Below are 18,805 nucleotides of genomic sequence, written 5' to 3' on the forward strand. Positions count from 1 at the left end.
CTCTGAGAAGAAAATGGGTGCGGAAGTTGCTCTGTCTTTCATGTCCCTGGCAACTGTGTTATTGCTGGATGCCCTTTTTATAGGCAGCTGTTACTAATCGGGCTGCTTTGCCTGAGCCTCAGTGCTCTCAGTAAAAACGACACTGGCCCAGACCAGGAGCAAGAGAAGTGCTGTTTCTGGTATTGGGCCAGGTGGGGCAGCACTGTGGACAGGACTTGCTCACTGCTTCTCACTTGCTCTCTGGTATTGCCTTCCAAACTATGAAATCTTCAGTCTAGGAAGAAGTTTGCGCGGGTCAGTGTCTGCACTCTCCGCAGGGCTGAGGGCTGCAGAGCAGGCTGCAGTGCCTGGTCCTGCACTGGATGGGGTTAGGCTCTGTATGGGTGGGTTGGGTGAAGACTTTGCCCTTTCAGGCATCATGTGGTATGTGGAAGGAAACCTTTTGTGCTTTAGTCAGAGCTCCTCTTCTGTTCCCATTATTTGGAAGGGAAGAGCTGAAAAGACAGAGCTGCTCTGTAAAGTTAGAAGGCATATAGTTAAGGTATTTTGTAAAATGTGTCGCTTTTGGGCTGGGGGAGGAGGAGCTTTTATGATAATGTGACCTTGCAGCACTCGGCATCTCTGTGGCGTGAGAGCTTGTTCTGGAATAATGCTGTATTTTGGTACACGGGATGCATATGCGAATGAAGTGCAGTGGAGCGTGCAGTTCTTTTGGATGTCATAGGGAAAAGGGAGCATGGGTAAAGTAATGGAACAGCTAATTTCTCAAGTTTTTTTGTGGTCTCTTTTCTTTGGAGGATGTGTGAAAAGTTGTCTTTGTCAGCAGTACAGCTCTTTAATGTTGTCAGGTTGTATCATGTAACCGCCAAAATTCACAGCTTTCACTTCAGGTGCTCTGTGTCAGTTGTGTTAGCGATAGCCTTCTGGAATGCTTGGCATCTGATGTGGTTCCCTTGCAAAGATGCCTGCACCTAACCCTGACGCTTGATTTTAATGGAATATTTCTTAGATGACTAGAAACCTATGTTTCTGTTCAAAACAGGTCTTCCAAAACGGGTACTACCAGGTTTTATTCAGCCATGCTGGAATTTTTCAACATTTAACTTCCATATTATCAGGCTGCTCACTCTTTTCATACACATCTTACCTGAGCAGAAGATAGCATACCAAAATAGAGGTGGACTGTAGGTGCTTTGTAGAACAGCCCTGGAGTGTATATTCATTTCAGGAATAAAGTGACTTTCAGAGGAAGCAAAGGCAATCATAAGGAAGACTGCACTGAAATCTAATTACATCAGTGATAATTGTGAGCTATAATTGAAATTGTATGAGCCTTAGAATTCCTAACTTTCAAACATGAGATTTTGTCTAATTACCCTGTTCCAAAAATGCTTTTCCTTTTTTTTTTTAAATGTAGTTTATTCTCCTTTTTCTCTCAGGGACTTCTTAGATTCTTGTTCCCCAAATATGGTTCTTAAACTCTTGAGAAACAGAAGATGAGAAATATTTAAGAAAACCAAAGAGTAAATGAGTAGAGATTTGCATATGGCTTCTACACAGCACATTCTTGATTTTCTAGGTTGCCTTGTGTCTTCTCAAAATACATCATGCTGTCACGTCTAAACATAAGTGAACTGTTGCTATTACTTTTAAGTAGGACTGTGGCAGAGAAGCATCCAATTATTTATTCCCTTCAGTTTAGTCATAGGCTACTTAATTGCCTTCTGCTTTCTCCTTTTCTTTGACAATTGCCTTCGTATACAAGGAATACTAGCAGCATCCTCCAAGGATATGGGAATTCTCTTGATGAACTTCAAAAGGATTTTCTGGAAACTTAGGGTCTTTGCTGAGACTGTCAGAGACAGAGCCTGCTTGAGCCCAAGCACAGCGTGTTCTGAACATTGACCACTGCCAACCTGGATGTTTTAGGAACTTACTGCCATGGAGACTGCATAATTTTTGGTGGTATCACAACCTCACCCTCCGCTAGGGTAGAGGATAGCGTTGTTTCTTCTGTGATATGACTGGGAGTTGATTGTTCGGGATTGCTTGTCCAATATCAGACTTGAATCACAGAGTTGCGCCTAGCTTTCCCAGGTCTGAAGTTATCAGCAGGTTATCCTCCACTCTGTAGGCTGCCCTGGTGCTGTCTGTAAGAAAAAGTGGATGGTATCTGAGGCAATAATGTGAGCACATTTGAGCATTCAAATATTTATAAATCACTGAAATCTGTGCTGAAGCCAGTAACAGGAGTCATTGCAGATGGTGGGATACTATATTATCAACACTTCTGCCCTCCCTCCACCCTCTCACTCCATCCAAACTGGTAAGATTGGGACCACATTAATTAGATCTGATTGCTTACAATAGAGGGAGAACCTTTACATAGCAAGCAAAACCAGGGAAAAAGACAAATATTGTCAACTTATTTGCCAGGATACTTGGGCTGAAAGAACTGTCTGAAGTGAATTCTCCCAGAATATGTGTGTATTTACAGTATAATGAGCACACAGATTGGCAGCAATGTGGAGTTTTTGGAATGCATAAAGTCTTCAAGGCATTGCTTTGATTTTTTTGTTATTGCTGTTTTTGCTGGCTGCCTTATCCTCATGTCCCTTGAAATGTTTCATAATGTTCTGCTCTCCAGAACTGATCAGCTGCAGGCTTCCCTGTTGTAGCAGTTGCCTTTGGGTTCCTTATAGCTCTATTTGCTTGCATGTGTTTTTCTAGGCTAGCTGAGTTACTTCTTCCATTCTTTCTCCTTCCAGAAAAAGGCACTTATTTAGTAAATATCTGGGGTCCGTTAGTGGAAAAAACATTGATTGCTGAGTTAATACTAGGAAACAGTTAGCAGAAGGTGAGAATACCAGCCACTGGAAAAGTCAAGGCAGCAAAGAGGGCAGGAGGCCATGATCTGTCTTCAGAGAAGCTAAAGGAATCCACAGGCTTCCACATAAATATTTAGATGTTCTAATCAGATCTTAGAGTGTACCGAGTGTTTCCTCTGGCGTGTACCGTGGAGCAGAAATCCAGAGGAGCTGTTTGTTCCTTTCTTTGCCTTTTGGTTCTGTTTCCATATCCTATTTGCGAATGCCAGTTTGGGCAATACATCTGGCATGCTTGTTCAGTGAAGCTGACTACGAGTTGAGCAGTGTGAAGCCTTCTCTGCTTTTGGCACTGAATGCAATTTCAGAAAAAATTACTTCATCAGAGTCAGTCCATTGGAGGTATTTCCAGGCCTTGCAGTTATTCTACTCACTAGCAAAGAAAATTGCAATTAATAGTGAAATTCATCCATCTCAGAGGACGGCACTTGCCTTCCTGTATGAAGTCTTAGCCCTTTACTTATCCATTAAGGATTTTCTCATCTGACTAGATTTTGGTAGCAATCTTACCTCCTGTTTATCTTGCGAGGTCTATTAACTCTGCTCGCAGAGGCTGGCTGAAGTTGCTTCTTATGCTGACTTCGAGTAAGGCTACACACTTCAGTCCGGATGAGGGCCTTCCTTTGTATGACTGAGTTTAGAGTGGAAATTCTGCCAAAAGTGTTCTCTCTTCTACTGATAATTTGGGAGCCCAGATCTTTCTGATCTCAGCTCAAGGGCTCAATGAATGCTCTTTATACCTGGATTCCTTCTCATGTAGCCTTCTCAAAATAGTGCTTTCAAATCTTATCTTTGCCTTATGAATTTTAAAGGTCCCCTGCTCTAGCTGGATCAGACCTCCTCCATACTGGCTGCAGAATATCCATCTTCCTTGGCAGTTGCAGTCCACATTGAGCAGCTTTGTTCTCAGGTTATAAACACGAACCACTTAGTTTGCCCCTTTCACCATGACTGTAGTGTTTATTTCTGTTTCAGCGATGCTTTGCAGTCTTGTTGGAGAAGCTTTTGATCCACCGGCTTTCCGGTTGAATTTTCCAAGAGCTAGTTTATGTGTTTGGGGTGTGTGTACTATGCAGTATTTCATGTTGGTAGCTTGGGTTTCTCCTTCCCTGCGCGTGTTCCTTTGAAGTGCTTATTTTCTTATTCATCTTTTAACATCAAACTAATAGCAGACCTGTGGCACTCTAATCTTTTCAGATCATGTAACGGAAAGAATGCTTCTCATTCTGGCAGCTGCAAGTTCCCCTTAGACAGCAGTCTCTGCCTGGTCTGAAAGCATCATTCTGTCAGTGAACAGCGTAACTGCATGGTAATAATGTATGCATTTTGCAATACTCTGTTCTAGGATTTTTTGAATGTGTATGTCTGGAGATAGCTAGTGAAGGAGGAAGTATTGAGATGTTATTTGGGGAGGGTTCTGCCTGAAATCTCTTCTGTGCTCTAGAGAACGAGTTACTAAAACATGCAGTAAAACAAAGCAAAAATGTTTCTCTTGTTTATTGCAGCTGGATTCATGGGGGAATGTTGTTCTAGCGTAGATATTTTTATCATGGAATGCAAGATGCAGTAGCCCCAGTGTATCACTCTACAGCCAGGATGCCCTGCTGTCATGAACCATGGTCACCACTATGGTGTCTGAGTAACTGTCCTCTGCGTAATCCGAAATAAAACTTCGAGTTTACTTAGCTACACAGTTTCAGACTAGATGTGGCTTTATGAGTAACAGGCTGGTCTTCAGATTTCAGAATGTATGAGCTGTAAACTCATGTAAACTGCAACTGTAAGTAAATTGATGAAGCTGTGTTATTTAGATCTTTTTAAAATCTGAGGAATTGGTCATTTGGAATGATACTCCTTAAATGGGGAGGACAGTAAGCAGGACATTGGCTTCCTCCACTTCTTTCATCACCAGTGACTTTCTGATTCCTTCAGAAGGTGGCTGTCCTGTGATTAAGGCCTTGGATAGGATTCTGGAGACTTACATACTTAGTTCTCACTTCTGCTACTGCCATCCTGTGTGACCTTGAATAAGTTATTTAATCTCTTTAGGTCTCAGTTCTTCATCTGTACCAAAAAAACCCCAAACCAAAAAATTCATACTTTCTTACATTTTTATTTATATTGCATGTTGCTGCTTATTACATATGTATAATTGCACAGTGAGACACCATTTTCAATTGGATTTTTAGGTGCTGTTGCAATAAAAATAATAATCTAACTGTATCTTGTAAATATGCCTTGCACAGTGTGATTTGAACATCATTATTCAATAGATTAATAGCATTTATTTTCCCAGTCAGAATGGCATTGTATCTTTGGCTGGAAATCAAAGCGGTAAGGAAGAGAAATGCTAGATACTTGAGTATAGTAACTGGCTGTTGACTCATTCATTTTGTAGTAATTCTTTGCATATAACTGAATGGCGTTTTTTGAATATTTGTTTCAAACAGCCGCCTTTTGGTCAATCTGACAGGCTCAGTGTGACTCTTAAGAGGTTTCTAGACCTGTTTTGATTCTCAGATATTCTTATAAAAATCCTATGCAGTGAGATTAAGAACTGCAGAGTTCTAGGAACATTGATACATGCATTAGAACAACTGCAATGAGGAAATAGCAGCTGACTTGAGAATATAGTTTTCAGGTAATGGTCTGCCCAGTATTTGATCCTTGCATTCTTAGCAGTGTTAGAGAATACTAAAGGCTCTAACTTTGGGTTTGTGTGTTTTCCTGGACTGCAGCTGCTAAAGCCTTCTCATCCTTATGCCGAGACATTCCTTGGCCAGTGGGATCATTTCACTGGCCTTTTATTTTTATGTGAAATTGGTGCTGATTTAAATAGTTTTGTGTTACAAAAAAAATCTCAGACAGTGTTATGTCCTGCCAGTGACTGGCTGGAGAATTCCTGGGGTGATCAGTGAGATGTAGCTAGCTGCCTTCTGTACTGAAACCTCAGTAAGTGTTGAAATTGGGATGGTACCTGAGAATTCTGTACAAAGGAAGCTAGACAAAGGATTATATGAATGAGCCAATAGTCTATTTGAATTGAGGAAAAAGAACTTATTGGATGTAAATTTGGCAAGAGGGGACTCTGTGTTGGCTGACCCCTAGGAAAGGATAGGGATGCAGGGAAATGAGCCATGGGAAGGAGGTTGCATTCAGCGTATTTGTGAGCTGCTGTCTAGTTCCTTTAAGGTTCTTTCAGTTAAAAGATTTGGAACTGAAACATTTGGACTGATGTTTTGCCAGCAGTGGGAAATGGTTGTGGAGGTGGATCCTGAAACTTAAAACTATGGTTATTTGTCAACCTGTGAATAAATAGGGTAGAGGTTTGTATTGGGGCATGTTTTGTCTGTGTGTTTGTGTGGTTGAGTGTGTCTGTCTAGCTCTCAGTCTGTGTTTCTCACTCTCTTTTTCTCTTTGTGCCTCATGCTGGCCCTGCCATGAATTTTCTCTGACCCCTTGGGGCCATTCCCACATGAAGCTTTGATGTGTGTGCCCAGAGCTTGATTGACAAGGAAGTTTTGGTGGTGGCAGAAGAGAAACGAAGAGAAAATGGCAGGGCTTTGAACTAAAGGGCTTTGAGCTTTGAGATGCTATGCTTACTTATCTCCTTCAGAATGTTAATTATTTACCAAGATAATTGGTCGGGAGGGAGAAAAAAGAGAGGAGAGGTTATTAAAAAATTCCAACACTAACACGCTACAAAAACCTCATTTTCTGACTTACAGCTGGCATGAAAAAGATGTTGTGTGTAAAAGAGCTTGAGTGTATGTGTGTTGGGGGGGGCCCTTTTTCAGGCACCCATTTCCTAAATAGAGGGATCCCTTCAGACGAATGCAGCGGAAACATCAAAGCTCTTGCAAGAGTTTCTCTGGGGTTTCTAAAACTGTGTCTGGTACTTTTTAATTAAAAAAGTTTATGGAGAGCTGTCTTTGTGACTGGAGCAGGCAACCTTAGGCCCTGTTGATTGAGGAATGAAATGTTAAAAGACCTAATAAATAATGATTTCTGCTAAAATGTCAGTTCAAGTATGTGAAGATGCCTGGCCACTTCAGCTGAGACTTGAAGTAGACTGATGAATGTCATCTGCTTCAGTCTAACATGTTGTAGGCCATACTGTATGTGAAAGTCTCCTACAGCCTTTGGATTAATGTAAAAAATTTGTAATACCACATACTAATTTGAAGTTTGTAGTCAGGAAGATAGGTGAAGCTGTTTATTTTGCCTCCAGTTAATACAGTTTTATTACTCTCTGTATTAGGTAGCAATCCACAGGCTCTTCCATGAAGATCAGGGTTCCTTTGAGTTCTGGCAATTGCTGTGCTGGATCAGGTCCAAGGACCGTCATTCCAGTATCCTGACTGTGCTGATGGTGGCAACAGAGGTTCAAGAAAACTCAAGAGCAGGCAGCCTGCCCTGCACAATTCCTGTGTTTGCATTAATGATATGAAGAGGGGCAGTTGTTTGCTTTTATCTGCTTGTTTGTTTGTTTGTTGGATCAAAGTGAGAAATTTAGTGTTACTGTTTTGTCAGGATAAATGTAGACCATTAATCAAGATTTTCTGTGCAGTTTCTGGGTATGGCAGTACTTACCTCTTTTACACTATGATGATTTGGTTTCTTTACCTGTCTCTTAGTTAGTATAGGGCCTTCTGAAAGCTTAAAATAATTGTTTCAGCTAGTTTTTCGTCATGTAGTGTTATACTGATGTGTCAATTCTGGTATTAAGTGTGATGTTTTTCTTTCAGAATCCTTATTGGTACAGCTGGTTACACCATATTGTATTAATCTTCTGCATATCACCTTCAAACCCTCTTAAAAATACAAGCCTGTGCTTGTAGCAGTGTCTGTTTTTTAGCACGAAGCTTAATAATTTTAAATCTCTTACTTTGCAGTCCCTTGAGAACGCTTGCATATATGTACCATCTGGACATGGTGATGTAGTGCCTTTTAATGTGTCACTTCGTTCCAGCACCAGTTGTTCTGTTGCCTCAGTTTCTAGTGTGTGGGGTTGTACTATAGTCACTATAAGTGGCAAAGCAAGCTTCATAGGTCGTACCCTCCTCACTTACCTGCAGTTGCTTTTGTGATTCCTCAGTTGAACCAGTGGGACTGCGAGTCCAATTTTACAGTTTCTCTGGTGCTCAGCAAAGGACCAAAAGATAATTAAGGGACTGATGCATCTGGCATATGGGGAGAGGCAGAGAGTTGGGGTAGTTAAGCCTGGTAAAGAGAAGACTTGGGGGGGAGGTCTTGTTAATGTGTATGATAAATGTGATGGGAAACAGCAAGAAAGATGGGCCAGACTTTTCTCAGTGGTGCCCAATAAAAGAACAAGAGGAAATGATCATGAATTACGGAAACTCCCATTGAAATGAAAGGGGAAAAAAAACCTCTGAAAAACAAAACAAACCCACTGAAAGGGTGGTCTAACACTGGAACAGGTTGCCTTAGCAGGTTGTGGAGTCTCTGTCCGTGTTGATATTCAGAACCCAACTGGACACATCGTCCTGAGAAACCTGCTGTAGCTGACCCTGCTCAGAGCAGGGGGATTTGGACTAGACAACCTTCAAATGCTCTTTGCCAACCTCAGCTGTTCAGTGCTTCTGTGGTGGCAATGACATTGCAGGTATTTCTGCCCTTTTAGCTGCTTGGTCTGACCCGCCTTGTAGTTTGTTACAGATGAAGAACAAAGTTACTCTTCTCCAGGTCTCCCTGAAAATGAAACTGATCCAAAGAAGTAATTGAAATTCCCTTATTTAATTGGATTCCTTAATCTTAATAATTGGTGGCCCAACCAGTTATTTTAGGGACTTCCTTTATCTGAACTTCTTATTGTAACTTTTTGTTGTTTTTGTATTTTAGCTCTGTGAATTTCCTTCCCTACACCCGTTCTGCTGCTTCATTTCTTATTACTGACCTTAGAAGTATTAGCTACCAAAGTTGAAGGATCTTTGTAGTTTTTTTAATTACGGGTAAATGACAACATTTGCTATTTGCTTTAATGCTTGCTTCCCTGCTTACTCTTTTTAATTAGGTCTGCACAGCATTTCTATTGCTCCATTTTTCCAAGTAATGTTTATTCAACAGCTAAGGATTCAATAGCTAAGGATTTTACTTCCATTTCCTCTGGAAGTAAAGGGGAAGTAACAGAAGACCATTCCAGGTCTTTAATCAGCGTGTTTAATTTTGTTACCTCGCTCTTTCTAAAATATGATGTTTGTGTTAATTGCTCACACGTTTTCATTTCTTATGGTGTTGGATTTTATTACACTGTAATCACTGTTTCTTATTGGCTTGAATCTGATCCTATATATTACTTAGGGCTAGTTGAAAATAAATTCTTCTCTTTTATGTTTACAATTATTCGTTCAGTAGGTCATCATTTGAACTACTGAAAAATTAATTCTCAACAGTATAATGTCATTTAATGTGTTAGTATGTTGAACGTAATTCATATTTTGTATTGAATTTTATTCAGTATGTATTTATGCAGAGGTAGTTGAATAAAGCTATTTATCCATGACATAAGAGACTGAGTGTAAAGTAATGAAAAGAGAAGATGGTGAGAATGGCCATTGTTGTCAGAAGCTTCATCATTTTGATTTGTTGCTATTTAAATTAGAGAAAAACAAGCAAACTGCAACAAGCCAGATACTATCTGGTGCATTACATTTGAGTAACTTGAAAGACATCAGTTGCCATCTCATTCTTCCTCTGTGATGGGTATACACCTTAAAATAGGGGAAATTGAAGTATAAAGCAGGGTGGTAAATTTACGAACAGGTTAAATTAGGAACCAGGCCTGCTGACTAGAATTGTAGACATTTCCACTTTTCTGTCTGTTTTTTTGTTTTTCTCCCCCTACAGAGAGTGTCTCGGTGGAGTGGTAGTTAATTGTAGAGTGGCAAAAGCTGACTCTGGCTTTATTGTACTTCTGGGTTGCAGAAAGAAGAGTTTGTTCTCTTAGTTTATGAGCTAATCAGAACTTTGTTTTATGTGTGTTTTTTTTTGTGTATGCATTTGACAAGAAATGGCTTGTTGTTGTGGAGCACTGAAGAGTAGGCAAAAAGATAAGATTCAAGGTAATGTGGTTGTCATGGTTGTCTGGCATACCCCAGAAAGGTACATACCTTTCTGTATCTCCCACCTTTCCACTGATGTGGTCAGCCAGGGCACTGTGGCACTATCTTTTTGTCATAGATCTTTCTATATGGAGACAGTACTTGCGAGATCACAGACCCAATAGATTTACATACTTCACTTTCACCTGATTCAGTGCTTCGTGACTTATATGTGAGTTTTTTTTAAGGTGTGCCACACAGCGTAATTAAAGCACACACCTAATGAATTATGATTTGGCTGACTGACATCTCAAATAATAGTCACGAAAGGAATTGTTGAAAAACATAGGTCACTTATTCTGGGGTTTTGCTGGAACTGGTTCTGGCCACACTCTGTTGTTTATTTTTATCTGGTTTGGAGGTAGATGTATAAATACAAAATAATCAATAACATTTGCAGATGAAATAAAGATCATCAGACTGATGAATGACGACATGAAAAAGGTGGTCCTACAGTTTTCTAGGTCACATAATGAGCTAAATGGATGAAAAAGTGTTTGAATATGACAATTGTTCTGACAAGTAGGAACTAGGAATTCAGGCTGGATTTATAAAAGGATAGACTGCATCCTAGAATTTCTGAGGACATAGCTGGATTTTCTTTCTCTTAATATCAGCCACTCAGGCCTCAGAAGATTCTTAATTATACTCATATTATCTGCTCAGCAGTAGAGAATGTGGGTGAAATATAATGGCCTGAGATACAGGGACAGAGGAAAACAAATGGAAGGTCAACAGCGTAATGAGCACTTGCTGTACAGGTCTTGTCATCTGTGCGTAGTAGAAAAGATCATAGAATTTTGTTTCATGTCTTACTCTGAGTGCCCTGTGCTCTACACAAGTTTAGCCTTTTCTGAATTACAGATGGATCAGTGACCTCATCTTAAAATCTGTGAATTTGTTTGTAGCTGTCTAACCTGTCTATAATGTTCTCAGTGAACTGTGAAAGCATCTACAACCAGTGATGCCTTCTTTTTCCCTTTTGCTACAGGCTAAACTCTTTCCAACTGCTGTCATTCATTTTGGATCTGAGGAGTACAGGGGTGAGTGAATTTCCTCTCTTCTTCATCTGACTGCATAGCTCCTATAGTACACTCAGAAGAATTACATCCTTATGTTCAGAGTTCTTCTGACAAAAGATAATGCAGTCCTGAGAATGCTGGTAAATGTTCCCATTCTGAATGGCTGAAGCTCTTCAGAGCTATCTTGGTCAGTTAGCTTGAGCACAAATGTAAACATAGCACCTTTCTTATGAGATTTGTCAGGCTATGGAGTAGACATTGTCTGCTATGGGAACAAGAATAAGAAGAATGACTCTGTAGAAGGAAATTCTGTTCTTCAATATGTTAACTAGACAAATGACTGTGAAACACTTTTACAGATGTCCTAGTGTAGTGGATTGGTTGGAGATGGGAGAACAGATCTGAATTTTTGATTCTTTGACACCTCTGGTTTGTGCTTAGAATCCTTGTTTCTCCCAGAGATTAAAGCATGCTCTGGCTTCACGAAAAGGTTCTGAGATGTAGTGAGCACTGAAAGAAAATGTTGAGATCTTGAGGTTTGAATGATGAAATAGGGCATCTTGAGTTGTGAAGGTAACTGTCATAGTTTAAGTGTCCTGTGTCAGCTGGGGGAAGGTGATTGAGATTTACTATAGCATACAGCAGATATTTGCTGAGCCGAGCGCTCTACAATTCAGTGGTGATTGATGTCTCTGTGTTATCAAACAAGTGTTTGGGTTTCATTTTTAAACAGATTGTTACCTGAAATCAGACCTGCTGAGCTCTGCAGTTTCCCCTTCTGCGGCTGATTTATTAGTAGCCAGGTACGTTGGGACTGAATAGAGTTGCAAACCGGTGAGTATTTCAGGGATGAGAAGCATGAAACAAGCCCATCTTACTACAAAGAAGCGTGCTCTGAAGATTAATTTTCTCCTGAAACAGTCTTACTGTCACACTTGACTTCATAGCTTTGTGAGTCCTCCTTTGCAAAATAGGATTTCAGTGACTAAATCAAGTAAATCCTAGGGCTTTTATCATGAAAAATAAGAGCCTTTTCAATCCGACTTTTAAAAGTGATGGTGGTACAAGGGGTTATTGTGAAAAAATGAAGCTTAATTCTACTTGCTTATTTTCTTCCTCAGATGTTTGTCCAAATCATTAGTTCCTTCTGCTTCGTCATCTTTAGAATCAACAGTTCCATCCCTATCTGAACCAGAAGTGGGAAGAGACAAAAAGACCGAGGAGCAGCCAGAACCAGCAAGCATGCGTGAAGCTCCACGGGTGTTGAGAAGGGCCCCTGGGAAAATGCCCAAATGGCTGAAGCTGCCAGGTATCATGAACTCAGAGGAGAGCTCTTCTCATTTTGAACTCCCCAGAAAGGCAGGCTCCTCTGTGCCAAACCTGTTGGATGTTGCCAATATCCTTGAAGATGTCAACATAAGGCCTGCAGGAGGTTTGGTTCAATGTTTTTCAATCACAAATCAGTTTGTGACTGACTTCTTCAGTGAAGGCTGAGGTTTATCTGAATGCCAGCTTCTGGGCATTGTTGAGTCTGATGTCTAACCCATATGCTTGCAGCATTCTTAACTATGTTCTGGGCTTAATGTGTTGAGTTTTTAACTATGCTAGTGTAGTTAAAATACTAATAGGCATGATATTCTACATACCAAGGGCCCATCTCATCTGTTAAATCTCTGTCATTATTTTTCCTTTGCTGGTGTAATCTGTTTTGGTGCTTTCCTTTCTCTTTTTTTTTTTTTTTTTTTTTGAGTTGGTCTTTCTGTTTTTAATCTTCACTGCAAAACAGTAGTGATTTTCCATAGTTAAGATTGCAACCAAGTTTCCATTAAGAATTTTTTCTTGGTTTATCATGATAAGAAAACTGCAGTCTTGTTTTTAATCCCAGAACCAATAGCTTTTGTGTGGTTTTATATGAGAATTTATACAAAATATGAAGTAACTAGAAAAAGGATTCCTGAATTAAACAATTGGCAATATTCCCTTTTTGATGCAGTGGCAAAGAGAGAACAGGGGGGAAAGACATTCAATCAACCTCCTTAACAGCAATAAAACTAGGAAGAATTATATGGAATTCCCTGGATAATAATGCCAAATGTTAACTTCCTGAATAAGAGTTTTAATATTTGATTCTGGAAGATACTGTGGGGCCATCAGGTCTAGCAAGCATAGCATAGGGTGAGAAATGATTGCTGGAAGGCTGCAAACAGTGGGTTGCTGTGTTTCCTTGCTGTGGCTGGTCTCCTTTAGGCTGGTACTGGGATACTGATGCAGATCATGTGGAAAACAGTATCTTTACTGTTTCCCATTTCCAGTATGCTTGAAGCATTCCACTTAAGAGTAGAACTTTCTTTCTTGGATAAAGTATGAAATATCATCTCACTTGCCTGTGCAGGCTGCCTATTAACAACTGGTATGAAAGATTAATGACATGCTCTAACATGCATGTTAATAACATGTAGGATGAAGTTCCCCACTCTGAAAATGGTGATGTATTCACCATCCCATGTCCCTAAGAAGTGCTCCTGCGTGCTGTTGCGTGAGTGCAGCAGTGTCCAGAACCCTCAGCAACCAGATCATGTTATTGAGAAATGATACAGTGCAAATTAAATGGTTAAGTGTTTTAATGCTTTTATGGTTTTTTTGTAGGTGGGAAGAGATGAAACATTGTGGGCTGTTGGATCAGTGAGCTGTCAGTGGTGCCTCTTTCCTGATGAACTTACTCTCAATGTGTAAGAAATTGTTGGTGGCCCTGGAGAGATCTAATCTGTATGAACATTAGTTACAAATAGAAAATTGCTATTTCAGATGCCAGTTTCACCTTTTGGAGGAGTGGAAGACCTGTATGTGGTCTTTGTGACTACAGAAACAATGTTAGAGGTTAAAATTAAGGTTCTTGCATACAAATAAGATGAATAGAGAATTAAGGGGGAAATAATTCCTATATACTTTCTGTGAAGGACTTTGTTTCTATCCATATTTTTAAATTTAAATCTTCCCAGTTCTTCCTTCAGAGTTAACTTGAGTCTGGCTGCCTGAATTCTAGCAGCAAAATACAATACGATTCAGTTTTACCTATAGTTAAGTGCTGTGTAGAACAAGACTTCTCTCTGCTTCTTGCTGGCTGGGGTTAGTGCTGCTGCTAATTCTGGGCATAGATGGCTGTAAAGTGAGTGAAGAGGAAGCACTTAGATCACTTAAAACAGTTAAAATAGGCTTTTCCTGTGAACCTTTTGGTCTGCTGCATTTGTATGGTTTTCAGTTGCCAGAATCCTGTTAACAAAGAACACAGGTATCTGTTAATGGAATGTGTGTGGAGTTTGTTTCTGCCCCAAGCTCTGCCTTTTATTTTCACTACATATAATTAACATCAATAATTGTAGCTACAGTGAGATAAAAAGAAAACAATGCAGTAAAAGGTGTCTTTCGTGACGTTCAATCTATGGACTTCTATGGTCCGAATGTTTCCACAGCAGAGTAGCTTTTCTCTGCAGTCCAATTAGTGTACAGAGGGAAGCCCTAGTCCAGATCTTTGCTTCCTGATGGTGTTGTACAGGGATGAATATTACTGGTTAGAATTGCACTTATACTGGAGATGAACTCTACAGTGCCACAGTAGCCATGGTGCTGTATTTTATTTGAAGTCTTCTCCATGGATCAGTGATTCATATTGGACAGATGGGGTTGCATGTTACGATAATAACATGTTTTCCATTTTCCTTGTATAGACAATTGTTCCCTGAACTATGTGTGCATCTGCACAATTTGTAGACGTAATAAAGCCGAGTGGCCATAGGAGGCCTTTTTGTTGGTCTGTTTGATAATGTTTCTTCCCCCAGTACTCAGTTTCTCTTGTCAGTTCACAGGAACCTGCTCCCTTTTCAATGGGCCTGTCATGCCTCATTCCTTTCCTCCCATTTTTTGTCAACAAAGCAAAATGGAGCTTTGTACCATCTGAATGAACTTCAAAGGGGCTAGAAAGGGCACCCAGGGTTCCTGGCACTTGTCATTGTCTCCCAGCCTGGCCAACATTTCCCTTCAGGTCTAATTACTTCCAAATGCTCCCAGATGCTTTGAAGAAACTCAGAGGGAGGGGGAGACATGAAAGAAAGGTGGAAGAGGAAAAAGGAGACTCAAAAGTGGAGTGAGCAGAATGCTTTAGCAAAAATGTTGATTGATTTTGTATATGACACCCAAACATAAACAGGGAATGTGTGCGGCCACTGGCAGTGGGGAATGCAAGAGCACTGTGTACAGCTGCTGCTCTAAATCCTTACTGTGGAAAGCAAGCCCTTCTGGCATTTGACAGGCTATGAAAGACATACTACAGCAAAACAAAAAATATTAAAATAATGTTTAAAGTTTATTACTTTAAGTGGATGAAGTGTGGGCTGAGCCTACATCCTAGGACTATCTGTATCTTGGTTCAGGTGCTATGTCAGGCTTATTCATTTCACAGAAGTCAGAGGTAAACTGTAACTAGAGCTGCTTTGCTGAATTTACACGGGATATATCGGGGGCAACTAATAGCCATGGCTAATGATAGGTGATGATATACTTGTGCTGATGTTTTTGATTCACAGGGTTAATAAACAGAATAGTCAGGTTGGTAGGAAGTTGTAGTGTGCTTTCAGATGTGCTAGTCTTATTTTTTGAAGAGCACAGGCAACATCAAATAGTACTGATTTGCTTAGCTATTTTGATTTCACCAGTTTTGACAATGAGCTAGCACCGTAGCTATCGCCTGCAAGTACCTGATAATGGGAAAATGGAAGGAAAGGTTTAGGGACACAAGCAGCAATATCATTATTACTGGGGCAGTTTCATGGGTTAAGTACAGGGGTGAGGATTAGGAGACTTCATATTGCTAACTTGTGTGCATTACCTCAGTCAGTTCTGCCCATGCTTGTCCTTTGTGTAACTCAGCCATGCATCAAACCCAATTTAATCTACTCCTCTTTCTGGAGAATAAAAAATGGGTATCTTCAACAGCTAGACCAGAGGTCCTATTCCCCTTTCCTTATTCAAAGAGTAGTTAATTTTAGCCGCTGCTGCTATTAAAATACTGCTTCACTACTAATATCCACATCAGTGATCCTCTTCAGTCAAGAACGATTGTGTATGGACCAAGTATGTCACGGAAGTGAACTTGAGCCTTTTTAGGGCAGCAGCTTTGAGAGATCAGTGTGTCAGTAGGAGTCAGCATGGGGGAAGAGATCAGGATTTGAAATCTGAAAAAGGCAAGAAAGTAGGAGTGACTTCTTTAAGAGGGACAAGATGTCCCAATATTTAAAACTGCAGGCTCTTCACTAAGGTAGTTGCTATGAGGATTCCTACCCTGCCACAGAACAATACATGCAGATACCTGATGAGCTGAATTTGTTTCAGGATCACTTCTGCTATAGTAGCTGAACTCATCCCTAGGATTTTTGGGCATTCAAAGGTAGTATTACTTGCATGGTTTTGCTATTGCCCTTTTTACCATATGGTTGTGGGACTGAAGGCTGAACTAGGTCAGTTCCTTCATTGTACAGCTGCACAAACAGTTGTCTTGGCAAAGAGGCTGCAGTGCAGAGGGATGGGGCACTGCTTAAGCTGGTACTGTCATCAGAAAGAATGTGTATTAAATTGTGGGTTTAGTTGAAGTTTCTAAGTGGCTGGTGTCTTGAGTGATGACCTTGATAGCTCTTGGCTAAAAGAATACAGTGACCTACTGAGCCTTTGCCTACTACAGCTGTCAATGTGAAAAAAATTACTCGCTATTACTAATCATAAAGACTACAGATACCCAACAACAGAGAGTGTGCAATCCTTAAGGCACACTGGTGTCAGCTGCTTTTTGTGCAGCCAGCTATGTATTTCCAAACAAAGCCAGTTCAGTTCTGTGGGTCCTGCCTACATGTGTAAGGTTTCTTATTTCACAGCTTCCCCACCCCGGCCCTCCTGCTGGCTGAGGGGCCAGGCTGTCCCATGATGTGGGATTCTCACACATGCTGTTTGTTATTCTGTCCTTTTTCCTTTCGTCCTACAAAGATTTAGAGAAGAGGGTGGGTGAGGGGGAAACTTTGCAAGTCTTTGAAGCAACTTGACTTTCAATGATTAATTGCAGCTAAGAGCCTACACAAGGGAGGGAGACTCGGTTTTAATTTATTGATGTTTCTTTGTGAGAACAAATTTATAGCAGAGGGGAAGCAGCTTCTGAGGAGAATATCAAAGGGTTAAAAGTTTCCAAGCATTCTTTGATGTCACAGCCCTGGAGAAATACTGGAAGGTAGTGAGGGACAGACAGTGTTTATTTATAAAATAAAGATCAGTTACCTGCTTTTGGCAAGAGCCTGTGACTGAGCTCCTGTTAACAACCTATTCATTAGACAGGCTTAGAGCTCGACCTAAATTTTCTGCTGCAGCTGCCTGCTGAGGCGATGAGAGAGCCTGAAGTTTGGATGACATTTCCAGCCATTAAGTCTTTCCATGCATCTCTGTGAAGCAGCACCTGTTTCTCACATTAGCTGAGAAAGCAACAGCATCTTACTGTGCTGTGAAGTACAGGCTACCGTTAAAGGAGTAAGGCAGCAAGATGGAAATCAGTTACATGCTTAGCTGACCAAAACAGATGTGTGGCAGCCTCTTCAAAAATAGCATCTGACAGCAAAGTTGCTTAGGGCTTTGTTGTGCTTGGTAAAGGAGAGAGGAAACAGAAGCAAAATGGCAGAGAAAGTTGAGACTGCTCTTCCTAGAGCTAGACTCTGAGGATGAGCCAGATGTTCACTGTCAGGTCAGGATCTTCTTCTGGCAGGCCACATGTACTTCATGAGGCTTCTAGAAATCTAGGAGCTGTAAGGAGAGAACAGTGAGACAGTGAGCACATCTGCTGGGTCCCCAAAACATCTCCCAAAAGGAAGAGGATTAAGCTGCTTCAGCCCACATCCTTATCCTGGTCAAGTGCAGTTCAGCTTCTAGTTACATACCAGCTGTGGCAGCACTTTCTCCACATGCTCAATATCCACTTTCTCTAGGTCCTCTGCCTGAGCCTGTCGTGCTGCTCGTGCTGCTGCTTCTGCAGTACAAGTGTAAGGAAAGAGTTGTTAGAGCGGTCTTAGAGATGTTACAACGTGTGGTCTCCACGAGGTGTTGGGGGCTGGTTTTCTGGGAGGAAAATGCAGTCCCACGGAACGAGGTGGCCCAGCGCCCCGGAGAAGGCCGTTCACCGGCCCTGCAAGGGTGCAGAGTGTGGGGTCACGGCAGTGGCTGCGGTGGCAGAGCAATGCTGGAGCACGACAGGATCAGCTGAAGGCTGGCTGGGTGCTCGGGGAGGAGACAGCGGGGCCCTTCCGCGGTGAGGCTGGGGTGGGGGTTGTCTCCTCGAGCGGGTAACGGGCCTCCGTCACGGTTCAGGCTGATCCTGGGCCCCGGTGCTGCGCGCTCACCTCGGACGAAGACCTTCAACATCTCCGCCATCAGCAGCTGCGCGTCGCCGTTAACTGCAACGAGAAAGCGCTTACGGAAGGCGGGGGCCTGCCCCGCCCGCCGCCGCCGTCGCCCCCACCGCCCTCGTACCTCGGGTCCTCCTGTCCCGGAAATGGAGGCGGAGCAGCCGGTCCACGGTCTCCTGTGCACAGAGTAGAGCGGATGAGCGAGGCGGGGGCAGCCGGGGCTGAGCCCCCGCCCGGGCCCGCCGCACCTTCCTGAAGCCGTCGGCGTGGCTGTCCCGCTCCTCCATGGCGCCGCGCGCTGCCGGCTCCCGCCTCCCGGAAGCGCGCGCCGCGCAGGGGCGGGG

At 41.8% G+C, this 18,805-nt stretch overlaps 2 protein-coding genes across 2 annotated transcripts in view; one reads left to right on the top strand and one right to left on the bottom strand.

Annotated features, from left to right (window-relative positions):
- ASPSCR1 (ASPSCR1 tether for SLC2A4, UBX domain containing) overlaps positions 1 to 13,345 on the top strand; it is a gene marked incomplete at its 5' end in the record, with an annotated part of 51,154 nt that extends 37,809 nt beyond the window's left edge. Inside the window, 3 exons of the mRNA XM_082008237.1 lie at positions 11,001 to 11,052; positions 11,765 to 11,834; positions 12,153 to 13,345. Coding sequence (XP_081864363.1) covers positions 11,001 to 11,052; positions 11,765 to 11,834; positions 12,153 to 12,525 — 495 coding nt within the window. The 3' untranslated portion in view covers positions 12,526 to 13,345. The remainder of the gene's footprint in view (positions 1 to 11,000; positions 11,053 to 11,764; positions 11,835 to 12,152) is intronic.
- Positions 13,346 to 17,847: 4,502 nt separating this feature from the next.
- CENPX (centromere protein X) lies at positions 17,848 to 18,748 on the bottom strand (the record flags this gene model as incomplete). Its single annotated transcript, XM_082008304.1, has 5 exons — positions 17,848 to 17,862; positions 17,997 to 18,085; positions 18,456 to 18,509; positions 18,586 to 18,637; positions 18,710 to 18,748. The coding sequence occupies 5 exons, from the start codon at positions 18,746 to 18,748 to the stop codon at positions 17,848 to 17,850; spliced, it is 249 nt and encodes an 82-aa protein (XP_081864430.1).
- Between the last annotated feature and the right edge of the window lie 57 nt (positions 18,749 to 18,805).

Source organism: Phaethon aethereus, assembly GCF_964289735.1.
Source record: "Phaethon aethereus genome assembly, chromosome: 18".
Lineage (NCBI taxonomy): Eukaryota > Metazoa > Chordata > Aves > Phaethontiformes > Phaethontidae > Phaethon > Phaethon aethereus.